The sequence below is a fragment of the Mesoplodon mirus genome (assembly GCF_964341445.2).
Source record: "Mesoplodon mirus genome assembly, chromosome: 12".
Lineage (NCBI taxonomy): Eukaryota > Metazoa > Chordata > Mammalia > Artiodactyla > Ziphiidae > Mesoplodon > Mesoplodon mirus.
Window position 1 is genome coordinate 90,006,177 of NC_138988.1, and position 27,273 is coordinate 90,033,449.

The 27,273-nt window shown below is 36.9% G+C and overlaps 1 protein-coding gene across 9 annotated transcripts in view; it reads right to left on the reverse strand.

The window, feature by feature from the left end:
• Positions 1-27,273, reverse strand: part of CDKAL1 (CDKAL1 threonylcarbamoyladenosine tRNA methylthiotransferase) — a 669,277-nt gene that overhangs the window by 238,742 nt on the left and 403,262 nt on the right. For all 9 annotated transcript variants that reach the window (XM_082638078.1, XM_082638075.1, XM_082638082.1 and 6 more), the window contains one exon: positions 12,985-13,130. In XM_082638078.1, coding sequence (XP_082494204.1) covers positions 12,985-13,130 — 146 coding nt within the window. The remainder of the gene's footprint in view (positions 1-12,984; positions 13,131-27,273) is intronic.

Genomic DNA, 27,273 nt, shown 5'->3' on the forward strand with positions numbered 1-27,273 from the left:
TTCAAAGTCTTCTCCATCACCTACTAGCTATGTAACTGCAAGTTCTCTGTGCTTTGGTTTCTTCATCTCTAAAATGTGATTGTCAAAAATACGTGTTTCACAGGGTTGTGGTAAGAATTAAATGAGTTCATATACATAAACCAATCTGAAGAGTGACTGGGACGTTTTTAAGTGCTCAGTAAGTATTAGAAATTAATATAATTATTCAGTGAGTAATATCCAGAGAAAAAGTCATGATGTAATGTTTTTATGCAAATGCTGTTTTTCTATTTGTTTGTTTCTGTTGCTCTTTTATTTGGGGAAAAAAGTGGAAATTTATTTTAGCTTACAGAAAGGGAAAACATACATCTTTTATGCATGAAAATATTGCTTGAAAATGTATTAAAATTTAATAGTTTTTTTTTTTTAAAAGCTTCCTATGTACCAGGATTCTGTTGTAGAGTTTCCCATCAAATTTAGTCTCTTTTATCTCTATAAGAAAAAATTCAGGGAATTACACTATAAAAGTTAAGATGAATTCTGACTTTTTTATAAGTAGAAAAACTCTTCAGAATTTAATTATATCATGATTCATGAAAGCACAAAGTATTTAAAAGGGAGAAAAAAGAATTAACAGTTGAAAGAGTTAAGAGCAAACTAGACAATGAAATAATTTTTTTCAAGGAAAAACTCAAAAGAATAATACTTTTTCCAACGATACAATTAAAACATTGAATCACAATAAATTAGGGAAAAGTATATGAAAAAGAGGCATTACTGGACAGTTGAATTAAAATGGTATTTTCTAAAAGGTGTTTGATGCTTGGTCTTATTTACATAGTTAGACTAAAAACAACTTGCTCTAAATAATAAAGAGAAAAGAAATCTGTTCACTTTAAAGGCTATTAACAAGAAACCACTGATTTCATTGATCAAAATAGATTAGTTTATAAGGAAGAAATTCCTTTAGGAATCTAAGACACCTAAAATAAATAAAGCAAAAGCACATCAGGCAAGTAACCCCACACAAATGGAGGGGAAATACTGGGGTGGAGATAAGCTTGCCCCAACAAATAAAAGAAAAATGTGATTTTCTCCTCTTCGTCTCTTCTGTTCTAACATGAAAGTATTTAGTAATTCTGGTAGAATGCCAACTCCAGCATACTGTCATCTTGAATTGGAGATGGTAGCAGGAGAAATACACTTAAGGCTTTTGCATTTACTTTTTGATCTAGTGTGACAGATAGAAGCAGTGGGTAGAAGGATATGCCCTAGAAGGTACAGAACCACAAGAAGGAACTCACCATGAGGCTGAGCCAATTGCTCATGTATACAAAAAGGACATCTAGGACAAGAAAAATTGAGATAACACTGATCTCTGACATTAGAAAAAAAATGAAGACGTTAAATGTCTTCAAGTCTTCAAGTCTTAAATGGCATTTTCTGATAATCACTCAAAATAGACAACTGATAATATGCCAAAATATTGTTTAGTTTGTGAGGTGGTCTCAGTATATGTACATTTAAAAAAATGAAACCACCAACCCCACCAGCAACAGTAAGAAACGAAGAATATCAACTGGTTCATGTGCAAAAAAGAAGGTATGACACCCAAGAAAAAATAACTAGATGCTTAGAATTATGATTACAAATTCAACTCTTTTTAGGGGCAGTTATCAAACTTTAACATGAGAACTTTTAAAAAAGTACATGTAGTGACAGAGATTTTTGGTGACCCCTCCGTATCCATTCCCGCCATCTTCCACAGAAATAGATTATTAGCTAGACACATGGATGCCTGGAAGAAATTATTACTTCCCATCTTCCCTTGCAGCTAGGGATGGCCATGTTCTAATCAATGAGATATAAGTTTAAGTGTCCTGTACAACTTCCAAGAATGTAACTTTTAAGGAAAGGAGGGGTACACCTTTCTTCAATTCTTTCTCCTTTTTGTTGGCTGGAATGCAGACTTGATGGATGGATTTAAGCAGTCATCATGGACCATGACACAGAAACTCAGGCTGAGGAGAGCTGAGCAACAAGACAGAATCCTGAGTCCTTGCTGCTGTGGACCATCCCACCAGCACAAGATTACTACCTCCTAAATTTTTTCTTTAAATGCGAGAGGGCAATACACAACTATCTTCTTTGAGATATTATTTTATGTTTTTGGTAATTCACAGCCAAAACCAATCCTATCTAAAGTGGAGGGCTACATGTGACAGAACCTCAAAGTATGGCATTAGTTTAGTTGGGCAGCAGGTAGAAAGAACCCATACTGCAGGCTGGAAAGCTAATTAAAGTTATATGTTTGCAAAATATTTGGTCAAACTGTCATCTGTTGAACCTTGGAAGACAGACCAAATGTTAACTAAGTCTGCAGCAGCAGAAGTGCAACAAATGATTCAGAACCTTAAATATGAGCTGGCTCCCCTTACCGTTCTTAGCAACAAGGAACACAGATTAGGACTGGCCAGCTGCAAGCTGAGATTTAAGAAAACAGAGCTTTCCTAAGAAAATCTCTGTTTATGAATTACAGTCTAATTTGACTGAGAATTCTGTGATTTTGAGGTTTGCAGGTTTGCAAAAGCCAAGCAAAGCAATCACAAGCACTGGCTACAATACCATGGAAGATAGAATTGGTGCCCCATCATACACTGGCCCAGTTTTCTGGCAGTGATGGGATTAAGAGAGTTTCAGATGATCTGATAGGAGTCATCAGTAAGTTCAGAGGCGGGAGATAAACAGAGGCCAGAGGTCAATAAATAAGAGTCTTCAGGTTCAAAACTATGCCCAGACATGACTTTCGACTACACTGGTTCATGGAACGGATAAGAAACAAACAGACTGAAAGCATACTAAATTTTTTAGGGAACTGGGCTGCCAAAGATACACCAGGATGATCTGCATATCATGTACAGCTCTTAAAGCAATTTCCATGTCTCTAATCAGCACCAGAAGAAAGCAGGCATGGAAGTGTTAGAACCCAGGCAGAAGATCAGACTCCCTAATGCCTTTCACAGATATGGCCGTGAAGGTCAATCAACTAGGGAGTTTCTCTCACAGAGGGAAATCAGGGCTCATCAGATGGGATAACTGAAGAATGTCCTTCAGTGCTCGGGCAGAAAACCTTCATGATTTCTACCAAGCAGGGTTTGTTAATACCCATCGAATAGTAGCTGATATGTGTTTCACATTCTCCCATTTTTCAAATGGGAATTTTAAAAGTTATAATCATCTTATTTTTACTCCATTTTAAATGGGGAATTTATTGGGTTGCCCTTTCGTTTACAGCCATCAGTCCACAGAAAGCCACATCTGGACTTTCTAAAACAGGTAGCGCGTCAACCATAGATCTTGGTACAGTAGGACAGGGTAACTAGATGTGGCTTGGGTTATCTCTCTTAGACAAAGGATAAGTTCTGTATGTAGCAAGAAGAGCGATCAAATGGGAAACACTGAGACAGAGACTACTAATTGCTCCCCGCTATCTCACTTACTCTTATTTCCAACGGAGCCCTTTGTTTACAAATGGGAACAAGGCGACTCAAAATAAAAATTACATTGCTTAGCCTTTCTTTCTGGCAAGTGCAAACACGTGACTAAGTTCTGACCAGTTGGATATAATCAAAGTAACACGTGTGACTTTCAGAAAACATTTAAAGGGAAGGAACACGTACTCTTCTTTGCCTCTCACTTTCCTACAGACTAGAATGCAAATCTGATGGCTGGAGTTCAAGCAGCCACGTTGGACCATGAGATGAAAGCTTTAGCCTGCCTGCATCCCTGATGTGCCGGAGCCTTATAAAGCCCTACTGCCTAGTCTGGACTTCATTTGCATGACTGAAAAATAAACTTCTACTTTCTTTATGCCATGACTTTTTTTCTGCCACTCGCAGACAAACTGAACTTCGATTTTTATATACATAAATATACTTGTGTGTGTGCGTAAGCTAGTTAAAGCCTTTCTCAATAGCAGTAGGTTTTATGATATCATAAAGAAACTCAAACCTACAAAGTATAATTGTCTAAGGAAAAGAGGTTGGTTTTCATGTAAGACCTGTAATTCAGTATTTCTTTGTTATTCATGGAAAGCCTATAAGAAACATTTATACTCGTCCCCACCCGCTATACCAGAATTAACGTTAGAGTTTCACTATACTTACCAAACACTGTAGTTACAAGTATTTATATAATATTATCCATGATTTAAGAATGTCAGTCCCTAAAAGACAGTTATCAAGTTTTACTGTGTTCATATTCTACACCTAACAAGTGCCTAACATATATTCTATAACCAATTAATAACAGTTGAATAAATGCAAGACTCTGGCTCCTTTGGAATTAATTCACATTGATGTTTTTTGGTCTTATTTCCAGAATTTAAATTGTTCAGATTTTAATAATCTGAGATTCAAACTTTAAAAACAATGGTGGCTTACATTATCTAGTCTTTTCCCCATTGTTTGCTGCTGACTTAGTTTTGGTACCTTTTGAATAGTACTGCAAAGCCTAGTAGAACAGTCAAAATTGCACGCACTATACATGCTCCCTTGATTTGTTGTTGTTTCTGTTAAGAATGGAAGGTCCTGGGGCTTCCCTGGTGGCGCAGTGGTTGAGAGTCCACCTGCCGATGCAGGGGACACGGGTTCGTGCCCCGGTCCGGGAAGATCCCGCATGCCGCGGAGCGGCTGGGCCCGTGAGCCATGGCTGCTGAGCCTGTGCGTCTGGAGCCTGTGCTCCGCAAAGGGAGAGGCCACAGCAGTGAGAGGGCCGCGTACCAAAAAAAAAAAAAAAAAAAAAAGAATGGAAGGTCCTGGATAGAATAATGAGGACTCAGTGAATGTCTATCAGAAGATGATGACACGGATGAGAAAGGGGAGGCAAGAGTGACCAATAACTGGTTCTCTCTCCTTATGCAGCAGCAAGTGAGAAAATGATCAGTGCTAAGAATTGCGGCTGTTTACGAGCAGGATTTTGAGCTGTATATTTAATATATTTGGCTCTAGGGAAAAGGATAACTAGGAGGTAGAAATGAAGACTTACAAAGTTTTTACAACAAGCAGGTCATGTAGGATGATAGCTCTGAAACACATAACCATTAGTACAGCATTTTATTTACTTATATACACACTTCATGAAGAACGCACAGCTTATAGTTAAAGATGTTGTTACAGGTAAGCCACTCATTACTTCTATTTGTAGGTTTCCTCCATGTGGTCACATTCAAACAATTTATCACCCCCTTAACCCAGTGACTCCACCTGGATGGGGAGTAAAAGCTAAAAAGGGCATACTGACTATAGAAAGAGGTATTAAATTTTTAACAGAAAGCATGTAAAATTTAAAAATTTCTCTTTAAAAGTATAGTACAATTTTTAATTGGAGATTTATCATTATCCCTAATGTTTCTAAAAATTATCCTACCTGAAAAAGCTGGATGCCATGATAGCAACAAATGAAGTTTGGAGGATCACAGGCTGGAGGCTGAATCTGAATCTGCCAGTTACTAGCACAGTAACTTGGGGCAAGTCTCTTAACTATGTGCCTTAATTTCCTCACCTGTAGAATGGGGGTAATAATATTTCCTATCTCGTGTGTGCCACGGTGAAAATTACATGAGTTAACCCCTACAATTTGCACATTACTTTCAACACATTATATGCTCAATAAATGTTGTCTAATAAGTATTGTTAGCTATTAGCCAGCAGGGGTCCACAGAACACTGAATCTCTAAGAAAGCAGAGTACTATGTTCCACTAAAGGGACTATATCAGTTTCTCTGCAAACATTAGGGGATTTTCTTGCCTATGAAAAGAGAACTTTAATTAAAGCAGACTGAGAAATACTACTCTAAGCCTTAATGTTATTGGTTCCAGAGTAAGTGCCATTCTTCAACAAATACACATTATCCCTGCTTCTTGTTCTTGTGCCCCTGGTTGCCATGTATGCAGTGCAACCATATGGAGGTGAAAGGGGGACAAACCAAGCACTGTGCTAGGAACTGAGGATGCGGCCATCAACCAAGGACCAGGAAGACTTGTTCTCATATTAGCCATGACTACAACTCAGTAGCTTTTGAACACTTATAGTATTTGGTAAAGAAAGTAATCTAACAATACTTTTTATTTTCCCATATAACCCAGAGCACCTAGCCCCACGTCTGCTTATAGGAGGCAACTCCAGTTGGCATTTGACCCTTACCATTTTCATTTCCCTAGAACTGCAACATCCCTTGGCTTCCACGGTGTTATTTCCTTCTGGGTCTCCTCCTACACTGGCTTGATTGTGCCTTTTCAGCCTCTGTCACAGGATCCTTTTTCCTTTTCCACCACTCAAGTATTGATGTTCCCTGGACTTCTGTTCTTGGCCTGTTTTCTTTCTTTTGGACGATCTCATCACCCACAGCTTCATCTACTCCTCAAATGCTGATGACTGCCAAGTATTTCTCTCCAGACCTTCATCTCCCTCCTGGGCTCTTGACCCATATTTTCTATAGTCTGCAGGAGCAGTTCTGGATTGCCTACAAAGGCCTTTCAGATTCAATATGTCTAAAACCAAAGCCATTATCTTTTCCACCCAAATTCCTCCTTCTTCTCATTTCCTTATCTTGGTTAACTACATCTTCTTCTACTATGTCTTGAGATAAGATACCAAGGAGCCATCCTTGACACTCATGCCTACCTTCCTCATATTCCCTTCTGAACACACACTGTAAATTTTTATCTTCTCAGTATCTGTTGAGTCCACCTTATTGTCTCCATCCCTAGAGCAACATGCCTTAGATTAGAACAACAATAGAGTACTGGCTCAGCAATAACATGGCCTGAGTTTTCATCAAGGTTCTGTCACTAACTGCATGACCACGGGGAGATTACTTAACATCTTTGGGCCTTAAAAATTAAATAAGCTAATATATGCAATGCCTTCATAGCAGTATTTGACACAAAAGTAAAACTCAAAAATATTAGTTATTGGTTTTATTACTATTAGCATGTTAAGTAATATTGATATTGTTATTGTTCCATTTGCTGGGCACAAAACAGATAAATGAAAAAGTGAATCATTTAATTAACAGGTATTATTAGAATGGGTTGGAAGATTGTTACACAGTAGAAACTGAGGATCTAGTCCTATTATGCATTAAGTCGCTATGGGATTTCAACAAGTCTTTTTAACCATGTGAACCCTGACCTTCACTCTGTAAAGTGCAGATTAAAAATATCTAACCTAGATACTTGCCAAGGTTTTTGTGACAACATCCTCACGATATGTGAGCCCTGTGGAATAAAAGAAGCATTCTGAAAGGAAAAATGCTTACTATCAGAATATGCCTTGACAGACTCTAATGTTTACAACAAAACGTTGAGGTAGAGAAAACATACAAAGGATTGAGGGAAGGGAGAGTCTCAGTTCCTAGAAGGAATAACACAATCATATTACAAAAGGAGGTGGAAAGAGGTGAGTGGTGATGAGAATTCTCTCTGAACCAGGCTAGAAGGACAACAGGAAGCTATATCAATAGAAAATTTAATTACCTTCAAACCAATTAATCAAATTTGGGGTAATCCCCAAATAATACGGTATTTAGCACATGATGTCAAAATCTTCCAAATATAAATATAATACCATGTTCAAAAAGAAAAAAGTAAATGATTTTCTACTAGATAACTGTTTCAATGATATGTATTCATTCTCTTGAAAAAGTTTAAAAGTAGCAAGGGAGAGAAGGGAAAAGAACAGAACTTCACTACCTCAGAAAGAAATATGACAAAAGATAAAAGCGTGAACAAGATCCTAGGGACTCCCAAAATAACCACCTAGTTAAAGATATTAAGAATGATGAAAAAGAGCCAGAAAACATCTTTGAGGGAAGTGTTTTGCCTAAATTATTTTGGAGGTGGTTATTCAGCAAACAGAAACACACCTGGGAATGCATCTGGAAGAAAACTTAATTACTGAATGCTTGTTGAATCATTCTTTTTTCTTTTCTTTCTTTTTTTTTTTTTTGCAATTTTCTTTTCTTCTATTCTGACAAATATTGCTATTTACGTTTCCAGGCCACTAGGAATAAAACTAGACAGAGGGGGAAAATAAACAGAATAAAATACAAGCTTAATGTAATTTGCCTTTTATCAGGTTGTGCTCCAGTATGGATACACGGATGACAGAGATTAATGAAAGGAAGAAAAAGAACTCAGGATACTAACGAGTGAGCACGACTTTTTTGCAGATAGATTGGAAATGTAGGGAATAGGACAGGCTGGATGATATGAGGTAACTGTGACTCAGAGAAGTCATCCTGCCAGATTGACCCCAGCTTCATGCCCCTGTGCCTCCTCACTGTCTGAGCACACAGGAGAGAGGTCAGAGGACAGGACTTTCTCTGCAAAGCTGCCCCTTCCCCTCTAGTTTGCTTTCCCCACAAAAAGATTCCCCTTTACCCGTGAGTACTCATTAGTTATTGGTTGTGGCATTTCACTTGGAAATCTCTGGGTATAGTAAACTTAGGGGTGTGTGAATGGGTATCACAGGGCTAAAAGGGTTAGTATGGGAAACAAGACAAATTAATCCAGAAGTACACAGTACACTGACAAATGATAATGGTAAATTCTGAGATAGATAATACCATGGAATTAAAAGTCAACACAAAGACGCTAACAGTACGGTGCAAGTTACTTTAGATCCATGCAACTTGCAAGGAAAACAAACTGGTCATTAATTCATTCAAATTTTATTTACTGAGTGAGGGAGAAGAACCTTGTCTCCCAAGTTTAAGGTCTAGTTCACATAAATCAAAAGTCCACTGGACTTTTAATAAAATAATTTGTGTAAACGGTTAGGTCTTTTAATTCATAAACCATTTCATTTCTTTTTATTTTTATTTTTTTGCTGTACGCAGGCCTCTCACTGGTGTGGCCTCTCCCGTTGCGGAGCACACGCTCCGGATGCGCAGGCTCAGTGGCCATGGCTCACGGGCCCAGCCGCTCTGCGGCATGTGGGATCCTCCCGGACCGGGGCAGGAACCCGCGTCCCCTGCATCGGCAGGCGGACCCTCAACCACTGCGCCACCAGGGAAGCCCCAACCATTTCATTTCTTAAAACGTATCTATCAATAGGACATTCTTGCATATTTCTTTCACACTTTCATGTGTGAATTTGAGGACTAAGCCATTCTTTTACTTAGCATTAGAACATATTCTTAAGAACTCTGCATATTGTCATTTTAAAAAAATATATGTGAATATACAGTTTATGTTGGGGAGTGACTGTGTAAATTCAACGCTGCTCAAATCGGGTAGGACCCAATTAAAATTTATGTCCAAGGCCCCAAGGTCCTGGGAACCCTAATTACATCCTTGCCATATATCACAGTGAAAAATCCTCTCATTGGGAAGTAAGTCTTTAAAATTACACGAGAAAATAAAAATAAATGATTCAAGTTTTCTACTTTTTAAAATCCCAGTATTATGTTAAAAAGACAACAGAGAAGCCAGTAAAGTGACAGGTAATGAAAAGTAAAATTTATGAGGTATTTATTAAAAATTATAAAAACACAAATCTCTCTCAAACCAGAATTGCATCTCTTGCTTTGTTCTATGTAGTTTTCTTCCATATCCCTATAAATCCCATTACATATTTCAAGAAATCATCTTATCCATTTAAATAAAAACATCAAAGGACTTAGTTAATTTTCCAACAGGATTAATAAATTTGAATAGAATAATTTTAGTCATATGATTGTCTGCTCATGACCAGCGGTTTTAAATTAGTATATTAAGTAATTTAGACACTTTTCTTTGCAAAGGTTGCCTGATTTAGTACATTCCCATATGCCTCCACACGTGCTAACACTACCAGGTTATCTTCAATCTAGCTGCCATTATGGGAGTAGCTGCCAACTTTCAACCAGTTGGAGAGAATAATGAATCAGCTTCAAGTTGGCTCATATGTAAACTTCTACTGCTCCCAGCTAAAACAGGGGCCAATTTCAACTGTAAAGAAAATTAATTAAAAAGATTTCACCTCCACTTTGAGAAACATGGCACCATGAACACCGCTGAACTAACAGCTTAAAAGCATGCAGCTTTATGTAAAATCCCATAGTGTGGATTTCAGTCTCAAATGCTATAGGTTGTTTTAAAGATTGGATTTTTTTAGGAAACAGATCAGGAAATACCTCATCCCTAAATTCATAACATGAATATTTGAGAAGCCTCACACTGCTGGAGAAAAAAATAAATAAATGAGACTCTTGTTTGTTAAAGGTTCATTACAAAAAAGACTTCAAAGGTTTCAGAGGAAAAAAGATGCAAATGAAAAGGGCCACATTTATACTCCTTCTAAAAAACAGAAAAAGTGAGCACCAGACACACCATTTTAAGTGAGAGCCACTGCATGAATTTAGTGTTAGACATAAACTAGGGCAATGTGGTAATATCAGACCCTCTTTCTAAGAATGACAATACTGTATTAAATTTTAATAAACACTGAACAAAACAATTTTATGCTGGATCAGTTATCCAGACTAGTGGTTCTATAGAAACCCCTGAAACTTTGGTGTTTCCAAGAATCATGAATCTATTTGGCATAAAGCTATATAGGGAAAAGTAAGTAAATGTCAGAGCAGAAGAGTGCTTAAAATATTTCATTTATTTCTATATGTCCATCATAGTTGGAAATTATTCACTGGATAGATGAACTTCCCTGAGAGGACAGGAAAACTTTTCCACTAAAGAGTAAAGTTAGATTATAGAGTCCTCACAAGATTGAGGCTATACTATTCTTTACAAGCAACAGGATAGATGGGACAAAACATACAATTTTTTGGTTCTGATGAACTGTCTAAAACTATATATAGTACAGAGTTAATTTTTTAAAAATCACCTGGAGATGCTAACTGGCTAGACTCATATTCTCCAATCCCAGTGAGTCACAGCACTTGAAACTGAAATTGTGGATGGATGAGTGGGATAGGTTGTCTTCTCCAGGTATCTCTAATTTCCTCCCCAGGGATCTCTGATATTTCCAGTGCTGGAAATACTGGAGATCCCTAGGTAGGTTCTGGAGCCTTCCACACAGTTGGGATAGTTCTAGAAAAGTCACATGGATGCCACAGTGTAATTCAGAATCCAAAGAAAGAATAATGAGCTTAGTACTATTTTCTAATACTTTGATGGGATCATCTTTTGACCGGTATTTAGTTCTGGATGCTGTTGAAACTGTTCAAAATGCAACAGATTTAAAAGGTCCATCTTTGGAGTAACATAAAATGCTAAAACTTGTTGGGAAATTGTTGCCCAGTTAAGTAGCCACATTAATTTCCCAAACAACTGAGTCAGCACTCACCCAAATGGAGGTAAAAGGAGCTGCTGATTCCTTAACCTCACTGAATCACATTAACACAACTATTTGGAAAGTGTTCTAGTCCATTCTGTACAACAGGCTGCATGTCTACACTCGGCAAAATCTTGTGCAACAGGTATGGACTGTATGCATTATTTGCTACTGCTCTAGTAAGCAAAAGGCAAGAAATTTCACAGGTGTAACCAATTATTTGCAATTCTGAAAACATGCTATTCACCAGCACCAGCGTGCCCAGAAGGACTCTCTTACGTGAGACAAGTTTACCTATAATAAGCTAGAATAAATGCAAAGGAGGGATACAGGCCAACAACAGACATCTATTGTAAAAATCCTTATTCTTTAGCCTTGCTCTCAGTTCTGTTCAAGATCAGGAAGTATTAGAGATCCATCATTATTCTATTTTCAACTTTGAAAGTTGTATATACTTAACGATTATAATTATGAAATCTTAGAATAAATATACTTTCTATTCACTGATTTGAATATTCGAACAATTAGCTGTATTTGCTTGAATGCACACCAAGTGTCTTTATTTCTGGTGGTTAGGATAATCAAGAAATGCCTAGAGGTGAAAAAAAAAGTAGACACATAAAGGGAAGATGAGGAAGGAAGGAGAAAGTAAACAGAAGAAGAAAAAGATTTTTAAAAAACCTGTATGTAGTCAGGATAAGTGACTAATTGAAGGTGGAAAAAATAATTGCTTACAATTTGTATAAAGCAATCATATCCACGTAGTCCTTGGTACAAAGGTACATAATTATAAACAGGAAGATGGATATAAAGAGTTGTATTTTAATTTAGAAAAACAACAGAAGAAAAGATTATGGGAAAAAATTATGGAAAGTAGAAAGACCCAGGCCACAAATATGCCAAGATAAATGACATAGCCCCAGTGGGGAGAACAGTGCCCCAGACGAGAATGTTCTGTATGACCTTGGCCAGCATTATTTCCTGCCTTTTATAATCACAGAAGGCATTCAACGTTTGGTGATGATGAGAAGTAGGATTTTGAAGAATATAATTATAGGCTGCAAGTGTTTTCTGTGGAAGCAAAATTATCATTCATGTCTGAGATTGTGTAAATGTGCCTTAATTTTGGTCAATGGCAACTTGAACTTTAAAAAAACAGAATCCCAAAATCTCCTTATAAATCCCATTCTGCAAGAAAACCACAAGGATAAATGTGTAAAAGCAAAGACATTCCCAGATACTCTTCAAAAAACGGTATCTCATAGAAAATTATCTCTTTTGTAGTGACATGATTTGACCTACCTCCACGTCAAAATCAGTTGACAACTTCAAAAAGCCACATTAAAGGAGATTTAAGCAGAGCAAGGCTAAAGCAGTTTTCATCTACAAGGTCAGGTACAGAAATGATCACAATGCACATTACCTTAGGAAGACTGGCAACCTTACACAAATTAATGGGGTGCGATGCACAGATGGAAGGTGGATAAAACTGAGGGGCAAGAAGAAACCACATCAAGGGTGTCTAAGGAAAACTTAAAGGCTTTGAAAGCTTCGAAAGTCTCACCTCTCTCTGGTACCTTTAATTGTGGCTACCATAAGTGCATTTTTGCCACATGCTTTTAAAAGAAAAAAGGAGATGGTTATTTTCTTAAATGCTAATAGACTTACTTGTCTTTCAGAAAATCCACTACTCTTTTGAAGTCAGCCACGCAGTATTCTCTTTTCATTTCCATGAGCACAGTGTCAGAGGCAGACTGGACTGGTATGTGCAGAAAGGCATACACTCGGGGGTGATTAAGGATTTTTGCCATTTCCTTGAAAAAGATGGAAGGAGAAAACAATCACTGTAACAAATCAGAGAATGGTTTCCCTCAGATCAGTTCTCACGAGTGCAAGCAAATACACACAGCTGAAAACGGACCAATCTTCTAGGCTCCCCGAGTGAAAGTCCACCAGCATCACTCTAGGGTGACATCTGGGAATTTAACATGACTTTCGGAGGATTTCACAGAAGTGTTATTTCCTCACGGTCATTGCCTCTCTTAGGTGACGAAACAGACATAAGCTCATGTAATGCCTAGAGAGTAAAAAAGATTTCTGCATACTTCAAAATAAACACCACTCCTCCCTTCCCTCAAAGCAGTGTTATATTCTGCCCTGTTACATTACAACATTTAAGGCAAATGGTCAAAGCTGTAGAATCCTGTGTACGTGAATAAAGTTCCCAAATTTAGGGCAAGTCAACATTTTTTTTTTTTTAACGCTGAAGGAGAAAAAGAAATCTGTAACTCACCTGTTTCTTTTTTAGCTAGTTAGCAAACACTTATTTTTGAGTATCTACTGTGCAAAAGGCAGAGTATCAGACAATGAAGCCAACCAGTTCACCAATGGTCACCTACTACTACCTACCTTTAAGCTGCAGAGTTCCAAAGAAGAGAAATAAGGAAAGAGCAGAAAGAAGAATCTGTCTTGCAAAGTTAAAGAGAGCAAGTTTAAGTGAAACAAATCAGGAAATTCAGAGATGGTTCTAAATTCCTCCAAGGATACAAAGTGGGTAGAAAAAAGAGTGGTAAAAGGAAAACGGTGGTAAGGAAACCATTTATGTGAGCAAAAAGAAAAATGTGACTAATTTATGGCCCATCAATGGGTTGGGGGAAAAGAAGGAAGGAGAAAAAGAGGGGGAGGGGAAAAGGGGGGAGGAGAGAGAGAACACTAAAGGTCCAATAGAGATAAAAATGTCAAGAAAGGAACTGCTCTTCAGTAGCTTGCATGTGTCCAGTGATTTTTAGTTTTCAAAGTACTGAACCATACTTCCACAAAGTACTGAACCATACTTCCACAAAGTACTGTACCATACTTCCACAAAGTACTGAACCATACTTCCACAAAGTACTGTACCATACTTTCACAAAGTACTGTACCATACTTCCACAAAGTACTGTACCATACTTCCACAAAATACTGTACCATACTTTCACATCTGTCATCTCGTTCTATCATTAGAACAGTATTTTGAGGGACCTTATGGAGTCAAAGAGCCACCTAATGCCATACAGTCACCTCTCTTAGCTGTTCAGGGCTCAGTTATGCATATGTATCACCCATACCCTTCATTCCTTCATTTTCTTTCCATTGACTATAATATTAGTATTTTTACCAAAGTGGAAGAATAGAGTGACAAACTCAAACTAACCATCTTCTTAGGAGCAGTTTAGTTGGTTTAAAAAATCCTTCTAAGAGATTCAAATAACCAAATGATACTACTCATGGATATCCTTTATTGACCTTCTCTTCCAGGCATTAATAGGGATATACCTTGTTATATACAGATTACTAAATTGGGACTGAAGTTCAAGAATTTCTTATTTAGCAGCAAATTAACTGGGGAACACATCATCTGAAGATTTCCCTCACAAAACTGTTACATTTCTTGGCTGGGTATTTAGTTAGAAGGCTCTTCATCTCCTTACTCAACACCTTCCATGTATAATAAGGCTGTGGGATGCAGGGCAACATTTATCACCACCTACTCTACAATAAATATGTTGTCCTCCTGCTAGATTCTCTGTCTTTCAGGTTTTTCACACCTGAATATCAAGATTCTTGAACAGTGTGAGAAAAACAAATTATACAAAAATATCTGTTTTCTAAAGGCGCAGGATTCAGCTTTAGCTAACTTTCAACATACATACTGTTGTAAAAAAAAAATGATACCTTAACAAGTAACACAATTTGTGAAATGAAATTTTACTCTCAATCTCTGTGCCTTGGTTTTCTCATCTGGAGAATGGAGATAGTGATAATACCTACCTCACTGGGCTACCAGGCTGCTGTAAAAATAAAATAAGATAATCCAGTATGTGCTTATGTGTTGGCTCTCAATACATAAACTATCTAACATTCTTCTTCCCTGGACAGTATTTAAAGTTCATGGTAACACGTTTTCATATACATGAATGGGAATATATCAATAAACAGAATAGCTTTTCAACAAGGCAGTTTCCTTACCTAGTAAGTGAAGGAGAGATAACTTGTATTGACTTGCAAAATCTAAATTTGAAACGGGTTCCCAGTAAACATGACCCAGGGCCAGAAAGGGTGCAGTTTCTGTTGGAAACACTCAGAGTGGCCTTCTCCTATTAACAGGATACTGCACTAGATGAAGCATTGCCCTATTATAGTAGGACAATTTTCAAATTAAAATGTTAATAGCAAACAAGTAGGATAAATTTGGTGGGTTTTTTCCCCTTTGGCACTCAGAATTAGATTTCCCACTAGTAATTATCTTCAGCTTCATTCTACAGACTTTGCAACTTTGTAATAGTAGGCACCAGAACACAAAATAAAAATAAACCTGCCCCTTATTTAAAGTCTGTATTTCTTCTACTAAAAGAATCATGACTTAACATAGATTAATGTACCCCAAAGAGACAAAGTACATATTTTTTCTTTTGTTTTTCCTTTTATCCCTCTTCTCTCTCAGCACTGTTGGTTAAGAGTAACCTTTGGGCTACTTCCCCTTTCAAAATTCTTCTCTATTTTTAAGGTTCAGCTTAGAGTTACAGATTCTCTACTGCAAGAGATGACTTCCTCCTCTGTGATTCCTCAGCAACCTGTTCCTGGTGTTAACCAAAATATCTCCTTGGTTCTACTTTGCAACATGGGTCATGCATCTCCAGATGGAAGGTGGACAAGGCCTACGATTATGTTTTACTCCTCTCTGGATCTCTACAATGGCTAGGACTGTGCTGAGTACACCGCCAAACATATAAACGTAGATCTGAGTCAAAACTACATCAAGATACAAAGAGAGAGATTTAAAATATAATTGCTATTTGATAGGAAGACACATTTTCAATTAGTTCCATTTGGTTAAAGCAGGTAAATAAGCACATATTCAGGCAGGTAAACAAGCAGATAATCAGCCTGTTTTAATTTTAGAACAGTGAAAAATTATATATGAATATGTAAGTAAATATATGTCTAAGAAAAGATCAGATTCTTTATAGGTAGCCCCACCATGGGTTATAATTCTAAAAGTCTGTTGGAGCCTTGGATTGGAATTACAGTGTACATTCTTATGGAAATAATTTATAAATGGTGTGCCCAAGAACAGCAGCCATGAGCAACCCTACGCTCAGAGCTGGGTAAGGGAGTCTGAGTAGACAGGCAACTATTGTGTGCAGACATGTGTGCACACAGGCCTGTGTAGGTCTGTGTGTGCATGCATGCACATGGGTGTGTTTTAAGGAGCCCTGGTAGCAACTAGCATAGAAATAGTATCTATTTTAATATATGGTCATTTTTTATCTAAGGGTTGATGTACCAAGGCTGCTTAAAATAGATGGTGACTATTTCATAGGTAAAGACCAGAGAATGTCTAACAGATCAACAAAACAGTATTTCTATCTGGTGTTTTCACATGGGGTTTTCCTATTACAAATTGGTGTTCATCTCACTGTTTGTGATTTTTTTTTTTTTTTGCCGTACGCGGGTCTCTCACTGTCGTGGCCCCTCCCGTTGCGGTGCACAGACTCCGGAAGCGCAGGCTCAGCGGCCATGGCTCACGGGTCCAGCCGCTCCGCAGCATGTGGGATCCTCCCGGACAGGGGCACGAACCCGTGTCCCCTGCATCGGCAGGCGGACTCTCGACCACTGCGCCACCAGGGAAGCCCCTGTTTGTGATTTTTTAATGAACGTAAAGAGCAAAGAAAAAATAATGAATGAAAACAGGCTTAATTTAAAAAAGCAATTTACGTATGGTGCATTTTTAAAAGAAATGTTAAGTTTCACTTTTATTGCCCAGCAGTCATCAAATTAATCATCATATTCTACCTGGTTCTGAATATATATACTACCAGCTGAACAAAGTCACTCAGTGTATATTAATACTTGCATTCAGATGTCTCTGCATTCACAGTGAAAGCCCTCTCAGATTATAGCTTTGTTAGGAAGTATTGTATCTGCATACTTAAAATGCTAAATTATGTAACACTGCTATGTTTTTTTTTTCAGCTAATCTAAGATATATGTTGAAGCAAGAAAATACCTCAAAAAAAAAAAAAAGACAAACTATACCACTTACCCTTAGGCATGAAAAGATAGCTTATTTGACATACAATTCACACACCATACCATTCACTCATAAAATGTATGCAATTAAATGTTTTTTAGTATATTCACAGAATGGTGCAGTTTGCCTGGAAATTTCTTGTTTATCACTCAAAATTAAACTCCATTTGGGGTGGAACTTTCTGTGGCCCATACAACACTTTATTTCTTCATCCCCTGTTCTACTTTTGTAATTGATATACAATTCCATTCCAGTATTTATTGAAAACTGGTTAAGAAAAAGGACTCAGCAGTCTAAGAGGCTTAGGTTCTACATTATTTATTTCATTTACTGCTAGTCATTGCGGACAAATTATTTAAATATCTCCAAATGTTCATTTTCTTCATTCATAAAATGACAATGTATCAGTAGGATGCATTAGGTTATGCTGTATAGCATACGATCTCAAAAATCTCAGTGGCTGAGCCCGCGCGCCACAACTACTGAAGCCCGCGCGCTGCAACTACTGAGCCCGCGTGCTTCAACTATTGAAGCCCGTGCTCCGCAACAAAGAGAAGCCACTGCAGTGAAAAGCCTGCACACCGCAAGGAAGAGTAGCCCCTGCTTGCGACAACTAGAGAAAGCCCGCGTGCAGCAACGAAGACTCAATGCAGCCAAAAATAAATTTAAAAATTTTTAAAAAAATCTCAGTGGCTTATAACAACAAAAATGTAATTCTTCTTCATGCTACATATCTTTCATGGACTGGCTAATAAAGCTTTGCTCAAGTTGCTTCCACTTGCAAACTGTGAATTTGGAAGAGGGGGAGGAAAAGAGAATCATTGGCTTAAACTTTCTTCCCGCATTTCACTGGTTGTTGCAAGTCACACAGCTGCTCCTGAGCTTAACTAGGCAGAGATTCTCACGCTCCCACGGAGAGGGAAAGCAGAATATTTGGTAAACGGTGATACGTTCTACCATAGAAATAATAAAAATACCTGCACTGTGGAGGGAGGAGTCAGATGAGATACATAAAGTATCGATACTCAGTCGAGGGCTGGACACAAGTGAGTGCTTCCCCATCCAAGGAGGCAGTCGTGTTTACATATTTATAAAATGCAAAGGAGGTTACTGCGTTCTTTGCATCCCCATCCCAGAAACACAGTTTTCTGTTTAATAAATACTTGTTTAGCTGCATCATTTCACATACGAAGCAACCATAACTAGAGCAGTGAAATCACCAGAACATTGTTTCGACTCTGTACCGTGTGATGTGCAAAACGAAAGTTAGCATCATTTGGGATAATCAGACCATAAACAAGTAAGAGTTAAATATTTCTAAATAAATCTTTAATATCTGCCTTCCCATTGGGTTCTTTAATTATTTACGTCATATTTAAGAGAAGCCAATAGAATTTGTCTGAGTTGAACACTCAGTCTAACTGGGTTGCATGTATTATCCCCATTAAATTGATCAGTTATTGAGTTGTTCTTTTAGTGTCTGGTAGACATGGTCTTTTTTTTAATGGAAAAAAGGGCAACTATATTTTAAATATATATATATTATATATATATAAATATATAAACATATATACTTTATATATACATAATTTTTAACATACATCTATGCATGTTATATAGTGTTTGAATCATAACAGATTTTATTGTTAGCTTTCTTCTCTGTTATTTTATTTTAAAATTAATACAGTAAAATTGACTTTTTTCTATGTGTTCAGTTTCATGAATTTTAACATAGGTGCAGATTCATGTAACCATCACAACAATCCAGATACAAGGACTCTTTTGATTTCTTGGCATTAGCAGAGCAGAATAATAATTTAAAAATAAAACAAAACACTGATAATATCAGTTGAACATAAATGTGTGTATAATTACAACTCAGCATTTTTACATTAGTATTAATGTGTATTCTTATCTTCATAATGTGAAGTCTGATTATTGACTCTGACACTAAGATGAGTGGTAATGGTAAAGGGGGACTGAAGTCCTTTTAACATTTCTATGAAAGCTAATTAGAACAGATGTTTTGTCTCAACTTATTTTAATGCAAATATTGAAAATGTTAACTCTTTGCAGTTTAGAAGTGAATTTCCTGTTATAATTAAGTTATAGATCAAATGTAAATTAGAATCTGCTCACAATATTCACTCCTTTTCATTTGGGATATAAGGATTGGAAGTGTTCTCTTTTTGTGCTCCCTTGTTCACTTTCTGATGCTATTAATGATAATTTATTTTTAGATGGCTGAAAGTACATGTAGGTGCTGGTAATTGACTTAGTGGCTGTTACAGTGTCATTAATGAAAATAATGGATGAAATACGACTCTGATCTTATTTTATCTTGACCTATATGACCTTTGGAGCACTGAAGGTGACTCCAGAAATAGGATTTCCTAGAACACAGGCACTGATGTTTGACCTTTACCTAGAATTCTTTGTAGGATTTACTCTAAAATAAACATTTTGATTAATCAACTGGGTTATCCAATCATTCATTCATTCAACTGTAATTTAACTGTTTAAGCACCAGGCATTAAGCAAGGAAATGGAGAGATAGAGAAAAACACTGTATACTCTTGGGGTATGAGCATGTATGGTAAAATTGTAGGACAGGGAAATAAGAGCTAATTGAAGTCTGTACAGTGTGCTCTGCCACTGAGAGTACAACTACCTAAAAAAGAGATATTTAAAATAACATAACATTGCTACAACAGGGATGAACTTTGAAAACATTATACTAAGTGAAATCAGCCAGACACAAAAGGACAAATATTGCATGATCTCACTTACATGAGGTACCTAGAATAGTCACATTCATGGAGACAAGTTGGGGAGAGAGGCATGGGGAGTTTATTGTTTCCTGGGCACAGAATTTCAGTTTGGGACAATGAAGAAGCTCTAGAGATGGATAGTGGTGACAGGTGCATAATACTGTGAATGTACTTTATGTCCCTGAACTGTACACTCAAAAACAGTCAACAGGTAACACACATAAGACATAAGGCTGTATATCTTGTAAAATGATCCAATAACCTGTCATATCAGTTCTGCTTCTTTTAGTCTAATAATATCAATTATATCTTTAAAAGTACATTTGGGAAAAATAAGGAGTACACTTGGGGACCACTTAATGATTCTCTACCTATTCACTCTTTTATCAAATATACCAACTGTAACATTATTTGTTGAAATCACTTTAAAGAGAGAATTGTTTGTTCGAGGGTTGGACTCATAGATCTTATAGGCTGAACCTGTTACATACTTCTAAAATAAAGATGCATATGGTAATTAGTGTACATAAAATAATGAAAAATACTGTTCTTTTAAAAAATGAATGTTTTTCTGTATTATAAAGGTAATATATATTCAATTTTAAAGTTTTAGAAAAACAAAAATAGAAAGAAAAAAATAAATCATAGTTAAAGCAATACTGTCACTATCATCTTGAAGCAATTATATTATAAAATTATATTTGATACCATTTGGTGGGTTTGGAGAAAGTAAAATGATTTTCAAAGCACAAAATATTAAGTTAATAATATTTCTTAACAATACATCACTCAGTGTGAGCTCAATTTCTTCAAAAATGAAAGAAGTAAACCTTTCTTCTAAGCAGGGTTCAAATCACCTAGGCACTTATACTCAAGGGGCTCATTCCACATTAGCATAACAGGAGAGAGAAATGTGAATATGAAAACGACAAGCAAAGGAGAATCAGAGATAAGAATCAGCAAAAATGCCTTAGAATCATTCCTGAAGAAGTTATTACCATTTGAGCAACTCTGTCCCTGGAGCTATGATGAGAGAGTAAAAAAAATAAATAGACCTGAAAGAAATTTCTTTGTTCAAAAACAAAAACAAAAATGAGAATGAAAGTAAAAGGAGAAAAGAGGGATGGGCAATTCTTTCCCCATTCCCAAATTTATTGTACTGTAAGGGAATTCTCAAAACATGGACCAGAAGAAGTCATTTAATTGGAATGATTACTAGAGGGAAGAAGCAAGCTCTCAGCACCCTCCAAATCACAATACTCTCAAGTGGTACAGCGCCAGTAGTAACAGTAATAATAATGATTAGCATCCTATGTGCTAGACATTTTGCTGATTCACAAGGAAACCTGCAGAGCTCCGGCGGGGCCTTCCTGGGTATAAAAGCCCCTCTGTGACCCCCATGTCTTGTTTGTAGGAAAAAAGGCTTTAGTCCCCTAGGCCTCCCCCAAATTCCAAAGAGCAAACTCAAGTAGGTACTAATTATGGAAGTGAGAGAATGCAGAAACAAAGGAAAAGCAGTCGAGCAAGAAAACCAGTAACAGCTTAAACAATAGTTTAAGGATAAAACAGAGTCCTAGTTCCTCCTCAAGGGATATACATAACAATTTGACACAAATCTTTGAGTTGTTCTGCAGAAACTAAGACCCACAGCCAGGTGGAGGCTGGTGATTACATGCTGATCACAAGCAGTAGGCCCCTGACTGGCTGGAACCAGAAGGTTGATGATAAAGATTCCCAAAACATCACCCTGTTACCTCACCACCAACCAATCAGAGAGAAGTCCATGAGCTGCAACCCTCACCCCAAATGCTGCCTTTAAAAATCCTTCCCTGAAAGCCATCAGGGAGTTCAGGTCTTTTGAGCATGAGCTGCCCATTCTCCTTGTTTGGCACCCTGCAATGGATGCTGTACTTTTCTTCATCCCTGATGCCAGGACACTGGCTTTGCTGCCAGTCAGGCGAGCAGATCCAAGTTCAGTTTGGTAACAACGCTCATTATCTCATTTAAATTTCTGAACAAACCTAGAGAGTAGTTTTACTGAATCTAACACTCAGGGAAGTTACAACCTTGTCCAAGGCACAGTGGTACAACTGGAGTGTAAATACAGTCACCCTGACTCTCAAAAGTTACCAACCCCCATATATGTCTCTTTCGCATATGGATTATTTTGAGCTAAAGGCCATTGAGAACCAGCAGACCCAGGAAAAGGTCTAAAAACAGGGCCTTTGTTTTCCTTTTGTAAAAGGAATTTCTATTTATAAATTTTCCATCTTTTTTTTTTTTTTTTTTGGCTGCATTCGGTCTTTGTTGCTGCGTGTGGGCTTTCTCTAGTTGCAGTGAGCAGGGGCTACTCTTCTTTGCGGTGCACTTGCTTCTCATTGCTGTGGCTTCTCTTGTTGCGGAACATGGGCCCTAGGTGCATGGCCTCAGTCGTTGTGGCACACGGGCTCAGTAGTTGTGGCTCACGGGCTCTAGAGCGCAGGCTCAGTAGTTGTGGTACACGGGCTTAGCTGCTCCGCGGCATGTGGGATCTTCCCAGACCAGGGCTTGAACCCGTGTTCCCTGCATTGGCAGGCAGATTCTTAACCACTGCGCCACCAGGGAAGTCCCGAATTTTCCATTTTTAAAGGTAGAAGTTTTGGGAAAAAAAGATGTAAATATGGAAACTCCATAGTAGGAAGAAGAGAACAAAATTTTAACAATTCCTATCAATGGTGAAGACAAGACTTAAATATGCATAACAAACCTTTCTAAACAATCCCTGTTTACCATACTTTTCCTGGTCACCTTCCCATAACTAGTCTTCCTCACCCAGAACTACAAATCCGTTTTCTTTGGTTTTAGCAGAAGATGGTATATAAACCCAAGTTCTAAACACCCTTTGGGGTTACTGACTGCTGGGTGCTTCCATGCATATGAGCAGAAAGCACATGTTAATAACCTTCTGTTTTTCTCTATTTATCTATCTTTGGCTAGTGTAACTTACAGAAACCCACCTGGAGAACCCAAGAAAGGTAGAGGAAAAGATTTTTTACTTCCTTACACTCCATTCCATCAAAATGTGTCTCACAAATGTGTCCCCCCTAAATCTAAAATCATTCCTGAGGAACAGCACTAATTAATTCACGTGACAGTGTTAACTAACAATAAGTCATTTCTGGGAGCAGGGCTTGAAATAAGCAGTGGAGAGCTGTCTCTCCAAAACAAGACCAAAATAAAATCAAAGAGTTTAAAATTTTCAGTTTGCAAAATTCTCCTTATGTTTGATTTATTAGAAATGTGTGCATTTTTTCCAAATGTCTCAAAATGCATGAATTAATTGCTTCTTATTACATTAGTTGAAATTAAAATATAATAAATTAATAGGATCTTTGCACTCTTTTGTTACTGAACAATATGGAATTTGAGGTCAAACGGATAAATGGGTATATAATTTTTATAAAGCAACAAAGAGGGGCCTATTTCTTCCTTGTTCTACTTTAATTGTTTTCACTTGGTAAAATTGGCTTCAAGAGTCAGTTCTTTAATTGGATCTGAAATGAAAGCATTTCCAGTTACTGCATGGTAAGCTAGCTTGTCTAAGAAAACCTAGTCAGAATATTTTCTGAGATTTGAATCTGCTGCTCTTTTAAGCACTGTGGTGCCAAAGTTATAGGATCAGATAGCTTGTATAGACTATAAAGAAAGATCAGGAAAAAATTCCATGTGATGAGCCAAATTTACCTGTTAAGACTTGAGCTATTTTTTTTAAATGTTCTGTTATTTTTTAATCAAATGGAAGTTAAAATCCTATGCAATTAAAATAGATTTCTTCTGATTAGAGAGGGAAATGAAGATTTTTATTTTCTTCTTTTCTGTCAAAGTCTGTAGCCTCTACAAATATAGAAATCTGATGTACCTTAGGCAGAACCAAGGTTCTGCCTAAGGTTAATAGAAGCAATCATTTGATACATAAGTATTTTCAGATCTTAAATGTTGCCATTTTTATAGGATTAAAGAATTTTTTTAAAAGATAGAGCAGGGCTTGAACTTCATCTTTCCAGTGATCAAATGTTATAAATATATATTGTTAATATATCATGTTTACCTGGCTTCAAAACTGAATAAAGATGGGTCTAAATAACAATGATTAAGGAGATATAAGATACCATGTTACATACTAAGTATCTCCTACTGTCTTAGGTGAGAAAAAGGATTTCCAAATCAAGTACTCTGTCTTTAATATTTCAAAATTAGCTAGAGATCGAGAATCTAGAAGACAGATAGGAAAAAAGAGAACTATGTCCAAGAGAGGTTAACAAAATGTGCAATACCCTGAAATGAATGCCGGTGGAAAGTGATGGCACCATCAACAGTTTTCCATAGAATGTTTAGATCACTTCCTTTGTCCCATCCTCAAAGGACTCTAAATAATCTCTCCACAGAATTACTTAAACAGGCACAGTTCAGATAGGAGATCTAGAAAGAGCTGGGATTATTGTGAAATAAGAAGAATAATTTATTCTGAACAAATAGTACTCAGTGTCTCTCCAGAAATGGTGTCAAGAAGTGGGAGAACACAGCCCATATGAAGAAATTTCTCCCAAGAGGCTGCCCTGAGTAAATGAAATGTCTTCAGCTGAGTGAAATGAAGACAGGAAAATCCAGTCCCTTAGTGGTTTAAGGATACATTAAAACTACTCATTAAAAATTAAAAACAAATGGGATACTCCCATCTGGGTGTTTATTTTCCCCTTAATAAACTACTGAATGACTTTCCCAAGCACTGATTATATATATGACATTTAAAAATGAACTCACTGTGGATGAATGGATAAAGGAAATGTGGCGTATGTATACAATGGTATACGTATTATTCAGACCAAAAAAAGAAGGAAATCCTGCCATTTGTGACAACTTGGATGGACCTTGAAGGCGTTATGCTATGTGAAATAAATAAATCAGACAGAAAAAGACAAATGCTGTATGATCTCACTTACATGTGAAATTAAAAAAAAAAATTAGAAAAATAATTCATAGATACAGAGAACAGATTGGTGGTTGCCTATTCTTATCACTTATTATGATCATTTCACAATACATACAAATATCATATCATTATAGTATATACCTGAAACTAAGTTGTATGTCAATTATAGCTCAATTTAAAAAAAATGAAAGCAGTATAACCTTGCCGAAGCATTACAACCTTTTCCTCATCAGTTTTAAAACCTCTGAATTTCTCACCTTCATCCATTACACCCCATTAGTTGCTATGTGTTTCTTCTACTACTCAACCCTCAGAAGTCTCTGATATTTGGCCATATCTACCTCCTGAGCATAACTTCGCACTGTCCAGGTCACACAACTTCTTTCTTACAAACTATAGTGTAAATTGGGTCTTGAAATGGGCACAGAGTATTCCTGGAGGGAAACAAACTAGCAGGCAAGGGTCATTTAAAAATGAATTCATGTCCAGGTCTTTAATTTCCATTTGTACTTTTTCATAAAACTGATTTGTCTGTGGTCAAGGCTTCATGCGGGGTCTCCTTTCACACCTCCCTCTCACTTTTACTGAACACCTTCAGGTCACCAAGTAGGGACTTGTGAAGCTGCCTTTTTCAAAACAACATTAACAAGCTCCCATGGCTGCCACCCTCAACATTCATTTCATTAAAAGCAGAATTTATAATAAATTTCTACATTTATGCTTAAGAAGTATTTATACTGTTTTTGATGAATGGTGTACTACTACTAATCTAATGATAATTCGATAAAAAGTGTTTTTTAAAAAATATTTACAGCCTTGCAGTCACAATGTCTTAATTTATATATACATTTTGATACAGAAAAGGGTGGTAGAATGATCAATAGATGACTTTCAAGCTTAAAAATATATTAGATAGAATTCTGTAGAGAAAATGGAAATTTGAATTCTGGGAAAAAAGAGGATGATGTAAGTTCTCCTATTTTTTAATATTTATTTGAATACATTTGAAAGAGTGATATAACAATTTTATTTTACAATTCTATATTTAAAATATACCAGAGGTTACCTCTTCTGCAGCTATTTAAACTTAGCATGAAAAAAATTCAATGTCAATCAGAAAATGTATGAGGTGGCACATGATTTTAGAAAACTATTTTGGGGTAACACCAAGCAAAAGTTTCAATACCACTCACAGGTCTGCAAAACCAAGTCCCAACATCTTAGTCTGGCATTCTGCCCTCTTTCCAAACCCATCTTCCCTGATAGCTTTCCTCTTTTCCTCCAACATATACCAACTCCCAGGGAGCACATCTCCACCTAAAAGGGACCTATAGCATTTTGCCTGGGACATGCTCTAGACTTTTCACCCTTGTTTAAATGTCAACCTCAGCCTAGAATGCAACTCCCCACTTCCAAGCTACTCCTGCCTACCGAAAACTATCCACACCTCGTGTATCAATTCCTCCTGTTTTTCCCAATGTATACAAAGAACTAATCATCTCTTTTCAATTTTCATTTAAAGCGCTTTGTATCTCTACTAGGCAATTACCACATTCTACATTTCAATTACCCCCACCACCCCGCCACATCATATATAAAAAAACAGTTGGTACCTCTTTGTTTGAGTTGAATAGCAGTTAAACCAAGAGTCAATGTGTTTAAGCGAGACAAACTATAGACTCAGTATTCACAATTCTCATTCTGGCTTTTTCAATGATTTCCTATGTGCTTCCAGGGAAACCTCAACTTTAGACAGTTTATACCTAAGTTTCTGCATTTTAAGCTTGAAGATTATACTCATACTTTCTTAAGTGTACAGTGTGAGTAACTTTGTACGGTTGTACAACCACAAACAAAATTGGCAAAGTCGTTTTTTAAAAAATTGAGATATAATTGATATATAACATTTTAGTTTCAGATATACAACATAATGATTTGACGTATGTATATATTGCAAAATTATCACCACAATAAGTCCAGTTAACATCCCTCACAACACATCAACACATTGTTTTTCTTCTTGTGGAGAGGACTTTTAAGATCGACTCTTTCAGCAACTTTCTAATATACAATATAATACGGTATTATAAACTGTAGCCACCATGCTGTACATTACATCCCTAGGACTTATGTATTTTACAACT